This window comes from Hydra viridissima, unplaced genomic scaffold (genome assembly GCF_058129835.1).
Source record: "Hydra viridissima isolate aposymbiotic clone 2 unplaced genomic scaffold, HvirCarnegie_v1 scaffold_7, whole genome shotgun sequence".
NCBI lineage: Eukaryota > Metazoa > Cnidaria > Hydrozoa > Anthoathecata > Hydridae > Hydra > Hydra viridissima.
The window spans coordinates 8,996,156-9,013,775 of NW_028324306.1; the positions used below are offsets into that span (position 1 = coordinate 8,996,156).

Sequence of the window (17,620 nt, forward strand, 5' to 3'; positions counted from 1 at the left end):
AAAAGTTTTTCTTGATTATTCAGACGGAAATAAAACGGCGGCTGTGACTTTGCAAAAAGTGATCACACGTGAGTCCACTTCTGCGTCTATAGGCTCTCCAAGTTCGATCTCAAAATAAAAAACATTTAAAATAATCAAACTAAATTAAATTAACTAACTATATAATATAGCAACAAATAATACTATGTAATATAATAAAAAAACTATATAGTAAATAACTAAAAAATAAATCTAAATAAAAAAACAAACCTAAATAACTATAGATAAATATTAATGAACGCTCGAATAAATTTTTGTCAAAAAAATTTATTGATAAAAGAAGATAATTGAGTAGAAACCAAACATTTACTTCTATTATCATTTAAAATGTCAAAATAAAAGACAGGGTCACGAGGTAAAGTAAATGAACCAAATTCAATAAAGACCAATACTCGAAGCAAAATTATGACCAATCTGGGGCCAATGTTATAAACAATTCGAAGTTTTTTTCGAGAAAAAAAATCTTTCGTAAAAACGCAATTTTTCACGTACGAAAAAAAGTTCGTAATCTCGAAGAATTTATCGCTGTTTGTATTTTTTTCGCCCATTGCTATAAAGCATAAAACGTAAACGTCACTAAAATTCACGAACTTTTTCTATCCGTAATATATAGTAGCAATATAATAGTAATTTTTATTGTAACTTTTATTTATTAGGCCTACTTAATGAATTTAATTAGACATTAAGTATGCTGTGCTGTCTATTCTATTTTTATGAATATTTTTAAATTCTAGTATTTGGTGTTTAAAAAATCTGTGTAAAATTAAAGTAGAAACATGAATTTAATTTTTTCGGATGAAGACTTAGATTTCGAAGTTGCAGAAAATGAGCTTCGCCACCGATTGCCTCGAGAGGTTGGTGTTTAAAACATTACTTAAAATTACTATATATATATATTTTTTTAATGATTTTTTATCGAACAAAATCAGAAATCATACTAAATAGGCGCAGAAATTATATTTTTGTTTTGTTTTTCAATATCATTTTAGTTTAATGGTCGCTTTTTTAACGAAGATGTTTCTGACAACGTTTTTCGAGAGCAGTATCGAGTCCCAAGAGCTGTATTAGATTTTTTAGAAACTAGGCTTAAAGATGATTTGCAACATTATACTAAGCGAAATAAAAGCATTTCAGTACTTTTCCAAATAATGGTATTTCTTCATTTTATTGACACAAATATTTTTTTTCATGTTCTCAGAGACTGTCATGGAATCTTTACCAACACAATTTATAGTATTATACAGTGTAGAAGAAGCTATTTTCAATGTTAGTGTATTACGTTAATAAAACTATTGGAAGTATATATATAATTACATATATATATATATATATATATATATATATATATATATATATATATATATATATATATATATATATATATATATATATATATATATATATATAGAAGCTATTTTCAATGTTAGTGTATTAAGTTAATAAAACTATTGGAAGTATATATATATATATATATATATATATATATATATATATATATATATATATATATAAAATTGATATATACTACACATTACATCATGTTATCATTGTTCATTTTATATACTGTAATATATCTCTGCTGTTTTTGAATAGAATGATTAAATTGCCATTATTATTACCCTTGTTATATATCATTAGCACTGTTAGTAGTTTACTTTACATTAGTTTATAACTATTTGTATATAAACTTCAATGTAAAACCTTTATTTAGAAATATGATTGATAACATACTTATATTATGTTAATATATACTATATATTACATACCTATACTATAACATTTGTAACTATATATTTGAATATATATATATATATATATATATATATATATATATATATATATATATATATATATATATATATATATATATAAAAATTCTCGCCAAATCCGGTACTTGCCAGCCTCTCTGTTGACTGTCTTTGCCATATTCGTGCTCAGCCTGACAGGATACAACAAAATAGGGCCAAGGGATCCAAGAGGAGTCGGTGAAAGCCTCGAATTTGGCCAAATTTGGCCCAAAATTCGACGTTTTCTATGGAAATTGAGCCAAAAACAGGGTTTTGTCGCCAAATCCGGTACTTGCCAGCCACTCTGTTGACTGTCTTTGTCATATTCGTGCTCAGCTTGATAGGTTACAACAGAATATGTCCAAAGGCTCCAAGAAATCTCGGTGAAAGGCTCCAATTTGACGAAATAATCACAGAATTGACATTACAAGCAAATTCTAAGCATTTCTGTGCATTTGTCGCAAAAATCGGTACTTACCACTGAATTGCTTGATGCCCTTGGGCATTTTTTTGCTCAGCCTGACAGGATACAACAAAATATGGCCAAGGGATCCAATGGGAGTCGGTGAAAGCCTCGAATTTGGCCACATTTGGCCCAAATTTCGACGTTTTGTATGGAAATTGAGCCAAAAACGTGGTTTTGTCGCCAAATCCGGTACTTGCCAGCCTCTCTGTTGACTGTCTTTGCCATATTCGTGCTCAGCCTGACAGGATACAACAAAATAGGGCCAAGGATCTAAGAGGAGTCGGTGAAAGCCTCGAATTTGGCCACATTTGGCCCAAATTTCGACGTTTTCTATGGAAATTGAGCCAAAAACGGGGTTTTGTCGCCAAATCCGGTACTTGCCAGCCTCTCTGTTGACTGTCTTTGCCATATTCGTGCTCAGCCTGATAGGTTACAACAGAATATGTCCAAAGGCTCCAAGAAATCTCGGTGAAAGGCTCCAATTTGACGAAATAATCACAGAATTGACATTACAAGCAAATTCTAAGCATTTCTGTGCATTTGTCGCAAAAATCGGTACTTACCACTGAATTGCTTGATGCCCTTGGGCATTTTTTTGCTCAGCCTGACAGGATACAACAAAATATGGCCAAGGGATCCAATGGGAGTCGGTGAAAACCTCGAATTTGGCCACATTTGGCCCAAATTTCGACGTTTTCTAAGGAAATTGAGCCAAAAACGGGGTTTTGTCGCCAAATCCGGTACTTGCCAGCCTCTCTGTTGACAGTCTTTGCCATATTCGTGCTCAGCCTGACAGGATTCAAAAAAATAGGGCCAAGGGATCCAGGAGGAGTTGGTGAAAGCCTCGAATTTGGCCACATTTGGCCCAAATTTCGACGTTTTGTATGGAAATTGAGCCAAAAACGGGGTTTTGTCGCCAAATCCGGTACTTGCCAGCCTCTCTGTTGACTGTCTTTGTCATATTCGTGCTCAGCCTGATAGGTTACAACAGAATATGTCCAAAGGCTCCAAGAAATCTCGGTGAAAGGCTCCAATTTGACGAAATAATCACAGAATTGACATTACAAGCAAATTCTAAGCATTTCTGTGCATTTGTCGCAAAAATCGGTACTTACCACTGAATTGCTTGATGCCCTTGGGCATTTTTTTGCTCAGCCTGACAGGATACAACAAAATATGGCCAAGGGATCCAATGGGAGTCGGTGAAAGCCTCGAATTTGGCCACATTTGGCCCAAATTTCGACGTTTTCTATAAAAATTGAGCCAAAAACGGGGTTTTGTCGCCAAATCCGGTGTTTGCCAGCCTCTCCGTTGATTGTCTTTGTCATTTTCGTGCTCAGCCTGACAGGATACAACAAAATAGGGCCAAGGGATCCAAGAGGAGTCGGTGAAAGCCTCGAATTTGGCCACATTTGGCCCAAATTTCGACGTTTTCTATGGAAATTGAGCCAAAAACGGGGTTTTGTCGCCAAATCCGGTACTTGCCAGCCTCTCTGTTGATTGTCTTTGTCATTTTCGTGCTCAGCCTGACAGGATGCAACAAAATAGGGCGAAGGGATCCAAGAGGAGTCGGTGAAAGCCTCGAATTTGGCCACATTTGGCCCAAATTTCGACGTTTTGTATGGAAATTGAGCCAAAAACGGGGTTTTGTCGCCAAATCCAGTACTTGCCAGCCTCTCTGTTGACTGTCTTTGTCATATTCGTGCTCAGCCTGATAGGTTACAACAGAATATGTCCAAAGGCTCCAAGAAATCTCGGTGAAAGGCTCCAATTTGACGAAATAATCACAGAATTGACATTACAAGCGAATTCTAAGCATTTCTGTGCATTTGTCGCAAAAATCGGTACTTACCACTGAATTGCTTGATGCCCTTGGACATTTTTTTGCTCAGCCTGACAGGATACAACAAAATATGGCCAAGGGATCTAATGGGAGTCGGTGAAAGCCTCGAATTTGGCCACATTTGGCCCAAATTTCGACGTTTTGTATGGAAATTGAGCCAAAAACGGGGTTTTGTCGCCAAATCCGGTACTTGCCAGCCTCTCTGTTGATTGTCTTTGTCATTTTCGTGCTCAGCCTGATAGGTTACAACAGAATATGTCCAAAGGCTCCAAGAAATCTCGGTGAAAGGCTCCAATTTGACGAAATAATCACAGAATTGACATTACAAGCAAATTCTAAGCATTTCTGTGCATTTGTCGCAAAAATCGGTACTTACCACTGAATTGCTTGATGCCCTTGGGCATTTTTTTGCTCAGCCTGACAGGATACAACAAAATATGGCCAAGGGATCCAATGGGAGTCGGTGAAAGCCTCGTATTTGGCCACATTTGGCCCAAATTTCGACGTTTTCTATGGAAATTGAGCCAAAAACGGGGTTTTGTCGCCAAATCCGGTACTTGCCAGCCTCTCTGTTGATTGTCTTTGTCATTTTCGTGCTCAGCCTGACAGGATACAATAAAATAGGGCCAAGGGATCCAAGAGGAGTCGGTGAAAGCCTCGAATTTGGCCACATTTGGCCCAAATTTCGACGTTTTGTATGGAAATTGAGCCAAAAACGGGGTTTTGTCGCCAAATCCGGTACTTGCCAGCCTCTCTGTTGATTGTCTTTGTCATTTTCGTGCTCAGCTTGATAGGTTACAACAGAATATGTCAAAAGGCTCCAAGAAATCTCGGTGAAAGGCTCCAATTTGACGAAATAATCACAGAATTGACATTACAAGCAAATTCTAAGCATTTCTGTGCATTTGTCGCAAAAATCGGTACTTACCACTGAATTGCTTGATGCCCTTGGGCATTTTTTTGCTCAGCCTGACAGGATACAACAAAATATGGCCAAGGGATCCAATGGGAGTCGGTGAAAGCCTCGAATTTGGCCACATTTGGCCCAAATTTCGACGTTTTCTATGGAAATTGAGCCAAAAACGGGGTTTTGTCGCCAAATCCGGTACTTGCCAGCCTCTCTGTTGATTGTCTTTGTCATTTTCGTGCTCAGCCTGACAGGATACAACAAAATAGGGCCAAGGGATCCAAGAGGAGTCGGTGAAAGCCTCGAATTTGGCCACATTTGGCCCAAATTTCGACGTTTTGTATGGAAATTGAGCCAAAAACGGGGTTTTGTCGCCAAATCCGGTACTTGCCAGCCTCTCTGTTGATTGTCTTTGTCATTTTCGTGCTCAGCCTGATAGGTTACAACAGAATATGTCCAAAGGCTCCAAGAAATCTCGGTGAAAGGCTCCAATTTGACGAAATAATCACAGAATTGACATTACAAGCAAATTCTAAGCATTTCTGTGCATTTGTCGCAAAAATCGGTACTTACCACTGAATTGCTTGATGCCCTTGGGCATTTTTTTGCTCAGCCTGACAGGATACAACAAAATATGGCCAAGGGATCCAATGGGAGTCGGTGAAAGCCTCGAATTTGGCCACATTTGGCCCAAATTTCGACGTTTTCTATGGAAATTGAGCCAAAAACGGGGTTTTGTCGCCAAATCCGGTACTTGCCAGCCTCTCTGTTGATTGTCTTTGTCATTTTCGTGCTCAGCCTGACAGGATACAACAAAATAGGGCCAAGGGATCCAAGAGGAGTCGGTGAAAGCCTCGAATTTGGCCACATTTGGCCCAAATTTCGACGTTTTGTATGGAAATTGAGCCAAAAACGGGGTTTTGTCGCCAAATCCGGTACTTGCCAGCCTCTCTGTTGATTGTCTTTGTCATTTTCGTGCTCAGCTTGATAGGTTACAACAGAATATGTCCAAAGGCTCCAAGAAATCTCGGTGAAAGGCTCCAATTTGACGAAATAATCACAGAATTGACATTACAAGCAAATTCTAAGCATTTCTGTGCATTTGTCGCAAAAATCGGTACTTACCACTGAATTGCTTGATGCCCTTGGGCATTTTTTTGCTCAGCCTGACAGGATACAACAAAATATGGCCAAGGGATCCAATGGGAGTCGGTGAAAGCCTCGAATTTGGCCACATTTGGCCCAAATTTCGACGTTTTCTATGGAAATTGAGCCAAAAACGGGGTTTTGTCGCCAAATCCGGTACTTGCCAGCCTCTCTGTTGATTGTCTTTGTCATTTTCGTGCTCAGCCTGACAGGATACAACAAAATAGGGCCAAGGGATCCAAGAGGAGTCGGTGAAAGCCTCGAATTTGGCCACATTTGGCCCAAATTTCGACGTTTTCTATGGAAATTGAGCCAAAAACGGGGTTTTGTCGCCAAATCCGGTACTTGCCAGCCTCTCTGTTGATTGTCTTTGTCATTTTCGTGCTCAGCCTGATAGGTTACAACAGAATATGTCCAAAGGCTCCAAGAAATCTCGGTGAAAGGCTCCAATTTGACGAAATAATCACAGAATTGACATTACAAGCAAATTCTAAGCATTTCTGTGCATTTGTCGCAAAAATCGGTACTTACCACTGAATTGCTTGATGCCCTTGGGCATTTTTTTGCTCAGCCTGACAGGATACAACAAAATATGGCCAAGGGATCCGATGGGAGTCGGTGAAAGCCTCGAATTTGGCCACATTTGGCCCAAATTTCGACGTTTTGTATGGAAATTGAGCCAAAAACGGGGTTTTGTCGCCAAATCCGGTACTTGCCAGCCTCTCTGTTGATTGTCTTTGTCATTTTCGTGCTCAGCCTGATAGGTTACAACAGAATATGTCCAAAGGCTCCAAGAAATCTCGGTGAAAGGCTCCAATTTGACGAAATAATCACAGAATTGACATTACAAGCAAATTCTAAGCATTTCTGTGCATTTGTCGTAAAAATCGGTACTTACCACTGAATTGCTTGATGCCCTTGGGCATTTTTTTGCTCAGCCTGACAGGATACAACAAAATATGGCCAAGGGATCCAATGGGAGTCGGTGAAAGCCTCGAATTTGGCCACATTTGGCCCAAATTTCGACGTTTTCTATGGAAATTGAGCCAAAAACGGGGTTTTGTCGCCAAATCCGGTACTTGCCAGCCTCTCTGTTGATTGTCTTTGTCATTTTCGTGCTCAGCCTGACAGGATACAACAAAATAGGGCCAAGGGATCCAAGAGGAGTCGGTGAAAGCCTCGAATTTGGCCACATTTGGCCCAAATTTCGACGTTTTGTATGGAAATTGAGCCAAAAACGGGGTTTTGTCGCCAAATCCGGTACTTGCCAGCCTCTCTGTTGATTGTCTTTGTCATTTTCGTGCTCAGCCTGATAGGTTACAACAGAATATGTCCAAAGGCTCCAAGAAATCTCGGTGAAAGGCTCCAATTTGACGAAATAATCACAGAATTGACATTACAAGCAAATTCTAAGCATTTCTGTGCATTTGTCGCAAAAATCGGTACTTACCACTGAATTGCTTGATGCCCTTGGGCATTTTTTTGCTCAGCCTGACAGGATACAACAAAATATGGCCAAGGGATCCAATGGGAGTCGGTGAAAGCCTCGAATTTGGCCACATTTGGCCCAAATTTCGACGTTTTCTATGGAAATTGAGCCAAAAACGGGGTTTTGTCGCCAAATCCGGTACTTGCCAGCCTCTCTGTTGATTGTCTTTGTCATTTTCGTGCTCAGCCTGACAGGATACAACAAAATAGGGCCAAGGGATCCAAGAGGAGTCGGTGAAAGCCTCGAATTTGGCCACATTTGGCCCAAATTTCGACGTTTTGTATGGAAATTGAGCCAAAAACGGGGTTTTGTCGCCAAATCCGGTACTTGCCAGCCTCTCTGTTGATTGTCTTTGTCATTTTCGTGCTCAGCCTGATAGGTTACAACAGAATATGTCCAAAGGCTCCAAGAAATCTCGGTGAAAGGCTCCAATTTGACGAAATAATCACAGAATTGACATTACAAGCAAATTCTAAGCATTTCTGTGCATTTGTCGCAAAAATCGGTACTTACCACTGAATTGCTTGATGCCCTTGGGCATTTTTTTGCTCAGCCTGACAGGATACAACAAAATATGGCCAAGGGATCCAATGGGAGTCGGTGAAAGCCTCGAATTTGGCCACATTTGGCCCAAATTTCGACGTTTTCTATGGAAATTGAGCCAAAAACGGGGTTTTGTCGGCAAATCCGGTACTTGCCAGCCTCTCTGTTGATTGTCTTTGTCATTTTCGTGCTCAGCCTGACAGGATACAACAAAATAGGGCCAAGGGATCAAAGAGGAGTCGGTGAAAGCCTCGAATTTGGCCACATTTGGCCCAAATTTCGACGTTTTGTATGGAAATTGAGCCAAAAACGGGGTTTTGTCGCCAAATCCGGTACTTGCCAGCCTCTCTGTTGATTGTCTTTGTCATTTTCGTGCTCAGCCTGATAGGTTACAACAGAATATGTCCAAAGGCTCCAAGAAATCTCGGTGAAAGGCTCCAATTTGACGAAATAATCACAGAATTGACATTACAAGCAAATTCTAAGCATTTCTGTGCATTTGTCGCAAAAATCGGTACTTACCACTGAATTGCTTGATGCCCTTGGGCATTTTTTTGCTCAGCCTGACAGGATACAACAAAATATGGCCAAGGGATCCAATGGGAGTCGGTGAAAGTTTCGAATTTTGCCACATTTGGCCCAAATTTCGACGTTTTCTATGGAAATTGAGCCAAAAACGGGGTTTTGTCGCCAAATCCGGTACTTGCCAGCCTCTCTGTTGATTGTCTTTGTCATTTTCGTGCTCAGCCTGACAGGATACAACAAAATAGGGCCAAGGGATCCAAGAGGAGTCGGTGAAAGCCTCGAATTTGGCCACATTTGGCCCAAATTTCGACGTTTTGTATGGAAATTGAGCCAAAAACGGGGTTTTGTCGCCAAATCCGGTACTTGCCAGCCTCTCTGTTGATTGTCTTTGTCATTTTCGTGCTCAGCCTGATAGGTTACAACAGAATATGTCCAAAGGCTCCAAGAAATCTCGGTGAAAGGCTCCAATTTGACGAAATAATCACAGAATTGACATTACAAGCAAATTCTAAGCATTTCTGTGCATTTGTCGCAAAAATCGGTACTTACCACTGAATTGCTTGATGCCCTTGCGCATTTTTTTGCTCAGCCTGACAGGATACAACAAAATATGGCCAAGGGATCCAATGGGAGTCGGTGAAAGCCTCGAATTTGGCCACATTTGGCCCGAATTTCGACGTTTTCTATGGAAATTGAGCCAAAAACGGGGTTTTGTTGCCAACTCCGGTACTTACCAGCCTCTCTGTTGATTGTCTTTGTCATTTTCGTGCTCAGCCTGATAGGTTACAACAGAATATGTCCAAAGGCTCCATGAAATCTCGGTGAAAGGCTCCAATTTGACGAAATAATCACAGAATTGACATTACAAGCAAATTCTAAGCATTTCTTTGCATTTGTCGCAAAAATCGGTACTTACCACTGAATTGCTTGATGCCCTTGGGCATTTTTTTGCTCAGCCTGACAGGATACAACAAAATATGGCCAAGGGATCCAATGGGAGTCGGTGAAAGCCTCGAATTTGGCCACATTTGGCCCAAATTTCGACGTTTTGTATGGAAGTTGAGCCAAAAACGGGGTTTTGTCGCCAAATCCGGTACTTGCCAGCCTCTCTGTTGATTGTCTTTGTCATTTTCGTGCTCAGCCTGACAGGATACAACAAAATAGGGCCAAGGGATCCAAGAGGAGTTGGTGAAAGCCTCGAATTTGGCCACATTTTGCCCAAATTTCGACGTTTTCTATGGAAATTGAGCCAAAAACGGGGTTTTGTCGCCAAATCCGGTACTTGCCAGCCTCTCTGTTGATTGTCTTTGTCATTTTCGTGCTCAGCTTGATAGGTTACAACAGAATATGTCCAAAGGCTCCAAGAAATCTCGGTGAAAGGCTCCAATTTGTCGAAATAATCACAGAATTGACATTACAAGCAAAGTCTAAGCATTTCTGTGCATTTGTCGCAAAAATCGGTACTTACCACTGAATTGCTTGATGCCCTTGCGCATTTTTTTGCTCAGCCTGACAGGATACAACAAAATATGGCCAAGGGATCCAATGGGAGTCGGTGAAAGCCTCGAATTTGGCCACATTTGGCCCAAATTTCGACGTTTTCTATGGAAATTGAGCCAAAAACGGGGTTTTGTCGCCAAATCCGGTACTTGCCAGCCTCTCTGTTGATTGTCTTTGTCATTTTCGTGCTCAGCCTGACAGGATACAACAAAATAGGGCCAAGGGATCCAAGAGGAGTCGGTGAAAGCCTCGAATTTGGCCACATTTGGCCCAAATTTCGACGTTTTGTATGGAAATTGAGCCAAAAACGGGGTTTTGTCGCCAAATCCGGTACTTGCCAGCCTCTCTGTTGATTGTCTTTGTTATTTTCGTGCTCAGCCTGACAGGATACAACAAAATAGGGCCAAGGGATCAAAGAGGAGTCGGTGAAAGCCTCGAATTTGGCCACATTTGGCCCAAATTTCGACGTTTTGTATGGAAATTGAGCCAAAAACGGGGTTTTGTCGCCAAATCCGGTACTTGCCAGCCTCTCTGTTGATTGTCTTTGTCATTTTCGTGCTCAGCTTGATAGGTTACAACAGAATATGTCAAAAGGCTCCAAGAAATCTCGGTGAAAGGCTCCAATTTGACGAAATAATCACAGAATTGACATTACAAGCAAATTCTAAGCATTTCTGTGCATTTGTCGCAAAAATCGGTACTTACCACTGAATTGCTTGATGCCCTTGGGCATTTTTTTGCTCAGCCTGACAGGATACAACAAAATATGGCCAAGGGATCCAATGGGAGTCGGTGAAAGCCTCGAATTTGGCCACATTTGGCCCAAATTTCGACGTTTTCTATGGAAATTGAGCCAAAAACGGGGTTTTGTCGCCAAATCCGGTACTTGCCAGCCTCTCTGTTGATTGTCTTTGTCATTTTCGTGCTCAGCCTGACAGGATACAACAAAATAGGGCCAAGGGATCCAAGAGGAGTCGGTGAAAGCCTCGAATTTGGCCACATTTGGCCCAAATTTCGACGTTTTGTATGGAAATTGAGCCAAAAACGGGGTTTTGTCGCCAAATCCGGTACTTGCCAGCCTCTCTGTTGATTGTCTTTGTCATTTTCGTGCTCAGCCTGATAGGTTACAACAGAATATGTCCAAAGGCTCCAAGAAATCTCGGTGAAAGGCTCCAATTTGACGAAATAATCACAGAATTGACATTACAAGCAAATTCTAAGCATTTCTGTGCATTTGTCGCAAAAATCGGTACTTACCACTGAATTGCTTGATGCCCTTGGGCATTTTTTTGCTCAGCCTGACAGGATACAACAAAATATGGCCAAGGGATCCAATGGGAGTCGGTGAAAGCCTCGAATTTGGCCACATTTGGCCCAAATTTCGACGTTTTCTATGGAAATTGAGCCAAAAACGGGGTTTTGTCGGCAAATCCGGTACTTGCCAGCCTCTCTGTTGATTGTCTTTGTCATTTTCGTGCTCAGCCTGACAGGATACAACAAAATAGGGCCAAGGGATCAAAGAGGAGTCGGTGAAAGCCTCGAATTTGGCCACATTTGGCCCAAATTTCGACGTTTTGTATGGAAATTGAGCCAAAAACGGGGTTTTGTCGCCAAATCCGGTACTTGCCAGCCTCTCTGTTGATTGTCTTTGTCATTTTCGTGCTCAGCCTGATAGGTTACAACAGAATATGTCCAAAGGCTCCAAGAAATCTCGGTGAAAGGCTCCAATTTGACGAAATAATCACAGAATTGACATTACAAGCAAATTCTATGCATTTCTGTGCATTTGTCGCAAAAATCGGTACTTACCACTGAATTGCTTGATGCCCTTGGGCATTTTTTTGCTCAGCCTGACAGGATACAACAAAATATGGCCAAGGGATCCAATGGGAGTCGGTGAAAGTTTCGAATTTGGCCACATTTGGCCCAAATTTCGACGTTTTCTATGGAAATTGAGCCAAAAACGGGGTTTTGTCGCCAAATCCGGTACTTGCCAGCCTCTCTGTTGATTGTCTTTGTCATTTTCGTGCTCAGCCTGACAGGATACAACAAAATAGGGCCAAGGGATCCAAGAGGAGTCGGTGAAAGCCTCGAATTCGGCCACATTTGGCCCAAATTTCGACGTTTTCTATGGAAATTGAGCCAAAAACGGGGTTTTGTCGCCAAATCCGGTACTTGCCAGCCTCTCTGTTGACTGTCTTTGTCATTTTCGTGCTCAGCCTGATAGGTTACAACAGAATATGTCCAAAGGCTCCAAGAAATCTCGGTGAAAGGCTCCAATTTGACGAAATAATCACAGAATTGACATTACAAGCAAATTCTAAGCATTTCTGTGCATTTGTCGCAAAAATCGGTACTTACCACTGAATTGCTTGATGCCCTTGGGCATTTTTTTGCTCAGCCTGACAGGATACAACAAAATATGGCCAAGGGATCCAATGGGAGTCGGTGAAAGCCTCGAATTTGGCCACATTTGGCCCAAATTTCGACGTTTTGTATGGAAATTGAGCCAAAAACGGGGTTTTGTCGCCAAATCCGGTACTTGCCAGCCTCTCTGTTGATTGTCTTTGTCATTTTCGTGCTCAGCCTGATAGGTTACAACAGAATATGTCCAAAGGCTCCAAGAAATCTCGGTGAAAGGCTCCAATTTGACGAAATAATCACAGAATTGACATTACAAGCAAATTCTAAGCATTTCTGTGCATTTGTCGTAAAAATCGGTACTTACCACTGAATTGCTTGATGCCCTTGGGCATTTTTTTGCTCAGCCTGACAGGATACAACAAAATATGGCCAAGGGATCCAATGGGAGTCGGTGAAAGCCTCGAATTTGGCCACATTTGGCCCAAATTTCGACGTTTTCTATGGAAATTGAGCCAAAAACGGGGTTTTGTCGCCAAATCCGGTACTTGCCAGCCTCTCTGTTGATTGTCTTTGTCATTTTCGTGCTCAGCCTGACAGGATACAACAAAATAGGGCCAAGGGATCCAAGAGGAGTCGGTGAAAGCCTCGAATTTGGCCACATTTGGCCCAAATTTCGACGTTTTGTATGGAAATTGAGCCAAAAACGGGGTTTTGTCGCCAAATCCGGTACTTGCCAGCCTCTCTGTTGATTGTCTTTGTCATTTTCGTGCTCAGCCTGATAGGTTACAACAGAATATGTCCAAAGGCTCCAAGAAATCTCGGTGAAAGGCTCCAATTTGACGAAATAATCACAGAATTGACATTACAAGCAAATTCTAAGCATTTCTGTGCATTTGTCGCAAAAATCGGTACTTACCACTGAATTGCTTGATGCCCTTGGGCATTTTTTTGCTCAGCCTGACAGGATACAACAAAATATGGCCAAGGGATCCAATGGGAGTCGGTGAAAGCCTCGAATTTGGCCACATTTGGCCCAAATTTCGACGTTTTCTATGGAAATTGAGCCAAAAACGGGGTTTTGTCGGCAAATCCGGTACTTGCCAGCCTCTCTGTTGATTGTCTTTGTCATTTTCGTGCTCAGCCTGACAGGATACAACAAAATAGGGCCAAGGGATCAAAGAGGAGTCGGTGAAAGCCTCGAATTTGGCCACATTTGGCCCAAATTTCGACGTTTTGTATGGAAATTGAGCCAAAAACGGGGTTTTGTCGCCAAATCCGGTACTTGCCAGCCTCTCTGTTGATTGTCTTTGTCATTTTCGTGCTCAGCCTGATAGGTTACAACAGAATATGTCCAAAGGCTCCAAGAAATCTCGGTGAAAGGCTCCAATTTGACGAAATAATCACAGAATTGACATTACAAGCAAATTCTAAGCATTTCTGTGCATTTGTCGCAAAAATCGGTACTTACCACTGAATTGCTTGATGCCCTTGGGCATTTTTTTGCTCAGCCTGACAGGATACAACAAAATATGGCCAAGGGATCCAATGGGAGTCGGTGAAAGTTTCGAATTTGGCCACATTTGGCCCAAATTTCGACGTTTTCTATGGAAATTGAGCCAAAAACGGGGTTTTGTCGCCAAATCCGGTACTTGCCAGCCTCTCTGTTGATTGTCTTTGTCATTTTCGTGCTCAGCCTGACAGGATACAACAAAATAGGGCCAAGGGATCCAAGAGGAGTCGGTGAAAGCCTCGAATTTGGCCACATTTGGCCCAAATTTCGACGTTTTGTATGGAAATTGAGCCAAAAACGGGGTTTTGTCGCCAAATCCGGTACTTGCCAGCCTCTCTGTTGATTGTCTTTGTCATTTTCGTGCTCAGCCTGATAGGTTACAACAGAATATGTCCAAAGGCTCCAAGAAATCTCGGTGAAAGGCTCCAATTTGACGAAATAATCACAGAATTGACATTACAAGCAAATTCTAAGCATTTCTGTGCATTTGTCGCAAAAATCGGTACTTACCACTGAATTGCTTGATGCCCTTGCGCATTTTTTTGCTCAGCCTGACAGGATACAACAAAATATGGCCAAGGGATCCAATGGGAGTCGGTGAAAGCCTCGAATTTTGCCACATTTGGCCCGAATTTCGACGTTTTCTATGGAAATTGAGCCAAAAACGGGGTTTTGTTGCCAACTCCGGTATTTACCAGCCTCTCTGTTGATTGTCTTTGTCATTTTCGTGCTCAGCCTGATAGGTTACAACAGAATATGTCCAAAGGCTCCATGAAATCTCGGTGAAAGGCTCCAATTTGACGAAATAATCACAGAATTGACATTACAAGCAAATTCTAAGCATTTCTTTGCATTTGTCGCAAAAATCGGTACTTACCACTGAATTGCTTGATGCCCTTGGGCATTTTTTTGCTCAGCCTGACAGGATACAACAAAATATGGCCAAGGGATCCAATGGGAGTCGGTGAAAGCCTCGAATTTGGCCACATTTGGCCCAAATTTCGACGTTTTGTATGGAAGTTGAGCCAAAAACGGGGTTTTGTCGCCAAATCCGGTACTTGCCAGCCTCTCTGTTGATTGTCTTTGTCATTTTCGTGCTCAGCCTGACAGGATACAACAAAATAGGGCCAAGGGATCCAAGAGGAGTTGGTGAAAGCCTCGAATTTGGCCACATTTTGCCCAAATTTCGACGTTTTCTATGGAAATTGAGCCAAAAACGGGGTTTTGTCGCCAAATCCGGTACTTGCCAGCCTCTCTGTTGATTGTCTTTGTCATTTTCGTGCTCAGCTTGATAGGTTACAACAGAATATGTCCAAAGGCTCCAAGAAATCTCGGTGAAAGGCTCCAATTTGTCGAAATAATCACAGAATTGACATTACAAGCAAAGTCTAAGCATTTCTGTGCATTTGTCGCAAAAATCGGTACTTACCACTGAATTGCTTGATGCCCTTGCGCATTTTTTTGCTCAGCCTGACAGGATACAACAAAATATGGCCAAGGGATCCAATGGGAGTCGGTGAAAGCCTCGAATTTGGCCACATTTGGCCCAAATTTCGACGTTTTCTATGGAAATTGAGCCAAAAACGGGGTTTTGTCGCCAAATCCGGTACTTGCCAGCCTCTCTGTTGATTGTCTTTGTCATTTTCGTGCTCAGCCTGACAGGATACAACAAAATAGGGCCAAGGGATCCAAGAGGAGTCGGTGAAAGCCTCGAATTTGGCCACATTTGGCCCAAATTTCGACGTTTTCTATGGAAATTGAGCCAAAAACGGGGTTTTGTCGCCAAATCCGGTACTTGCCAGCCTCTCTGTTGATTGTCTTTGTCATTTTCGTGCTCAGCCTGATAGGTTACAACAGAATATGTCCAAAGGCTCCAAGAAATCTCGGTGAAAGGCTCCAATTTGACGAAATAATCACAGAATTGACATTACAAGCAAATTCTAAGCATTTCTGTGCATTTGTCGCAAAAATCGGTACTTACCACTGAATTGCTTGATGCCCTTGGGCATTTTTTTGCTCAGCCTGACAGGATACAACAAAATATGGCCAAGGGATCCAATGGGAGTCGGTGAAAGCCTCGAATTTGGCCACATTTGGCCCAAATTTCGACGTTTTCTATGGAAATTGAGCCAAAAACGGGGTTTTGTCGCCAAATCTGGTACTTGCCAGCCTCTCTGTTGATTGTCTTTGTCATTTTCGTGCTCAGCCTGACAGGATACAACAAAATAGGGCCAAGGGATCCAAGAGGAGTCGGTGAAAGCCTCGAATTTGGCCACATTTGGCCCAAATTTCGACGTTTTGTATGGAAATTGAGCCAAAAACGGGGTTTTGTCGCCAAATCCGGTACTTGCCAGCCTCTCTGTTGATTGTCTTTGTCATTTTCGTGCTCAGCCTGATAGGTTACAACAGAATATGTCCAAAGGCTCCAAGAAATCTCGGTGAAAGGCTCCAATTTGACGAAATAATCACAGAATTGACATTACAAGCAAATTCTAAGCATTTCTGTGCATTTGTCGCAAAAATCGGTACTTACCACTGAATTGCTTGATGCCCTTGCGCATTTTTTTGCTCAGCCTGACAGGATACAACAAAATATGGCCAAGGGATCCAATGGGAGTCGGTGAAAGCCTCGAATTTGGCCACATTTGGCCCAAATTTCGACGTTTTCTATGGAAATTGAGCCAAAAACGGGGTTTTGTCGCCAAATCCGGTACTTGCCAGCCTCTCTGTTGATTGTCTTTGTCATTTTTGTGCTCAGCCTGACAGGATACAACAAAATAGGGCCAAGGGATCCAAGAGGAGTCGGTGAAAGCCTCGAATTTGGCCACATTTGGCCCAAATTTCGACGTTTTGTATGGAAATTGAGCCAAAAACGGGGTTTTGTCGCCAAATCCGGTACTTGCCAGCCTCTCTGTTGATTGTCTTTGTCATTTTCGTGCTCAGCCTGATAGGTTACAACAGAATATGTCCAAAGGCTCCAAGAAATCTCGGTGAAAGGCTCCAATTTGACGAAATAATCACAGAATTGACATTACAAGCAAATTCTAAGCATTTCTGTGCATTTGTCGCAAAAATCGGTACTTACCACTGAATTGCTTGATGCCCTTGTGCATTTTTTTGCTCAGCCTGACAGGATACAACAAAATATGGCCAAGGGATCCAATGGGAGTCGGTGAAAGCCTCGATTTTGGCCACATTTGGCCCAAATTTCGACGTTTTCTATGGAAATTGAGCCAAAAACGGGGTTTTGTCGCCAAATCCGGTACTTGCCAGCCTCTCTGTTGATTGTCTTTGTCATTTTCGTGCTCAGCCTGATAGGTTACAACAGAATATGTCCAAAGGCTCCAAGAAATCTCGGTGAAAGGCTCCAATTTGACGAAATAATCACAGAATTGACATTACAAGCAAATTCTAAGCATTTCTGTGCATTTGTCGCAAAAATCGGTACTTACCACTGAATTGCTTGATGCCCTTGGGCATTTTTTTGCTCAGCCTGACAGG

The 17,620-nt window shown here is 41.8% G+C and overlaps 1 protein-coding gene across 1 annotated transcript; it reads left to right on the forward strand.

Annotated features, from left to right (window-relative positions):
* Nucleotides 1-728: 728 nt before the first annotated feature.
* Nucleotides 729-1,310, forward strand: LOC149886024 (uncharacterized). Its single transcript, XM_090094307.1, has 2 exons — nt 729-893; nt 1,029-1,310. Exons 1-2 carry the CDS (start codon nt 816-818, stop codon nt 1,308-1,310), a joined length of 360 nt encoding a protein of 119 aa, XP_089950433.1. The 5' UTR covers nt 729-815.
* The last annotated feature ends 16,310 nt before the right edge of the window (nt 1,311-17,620 follow it).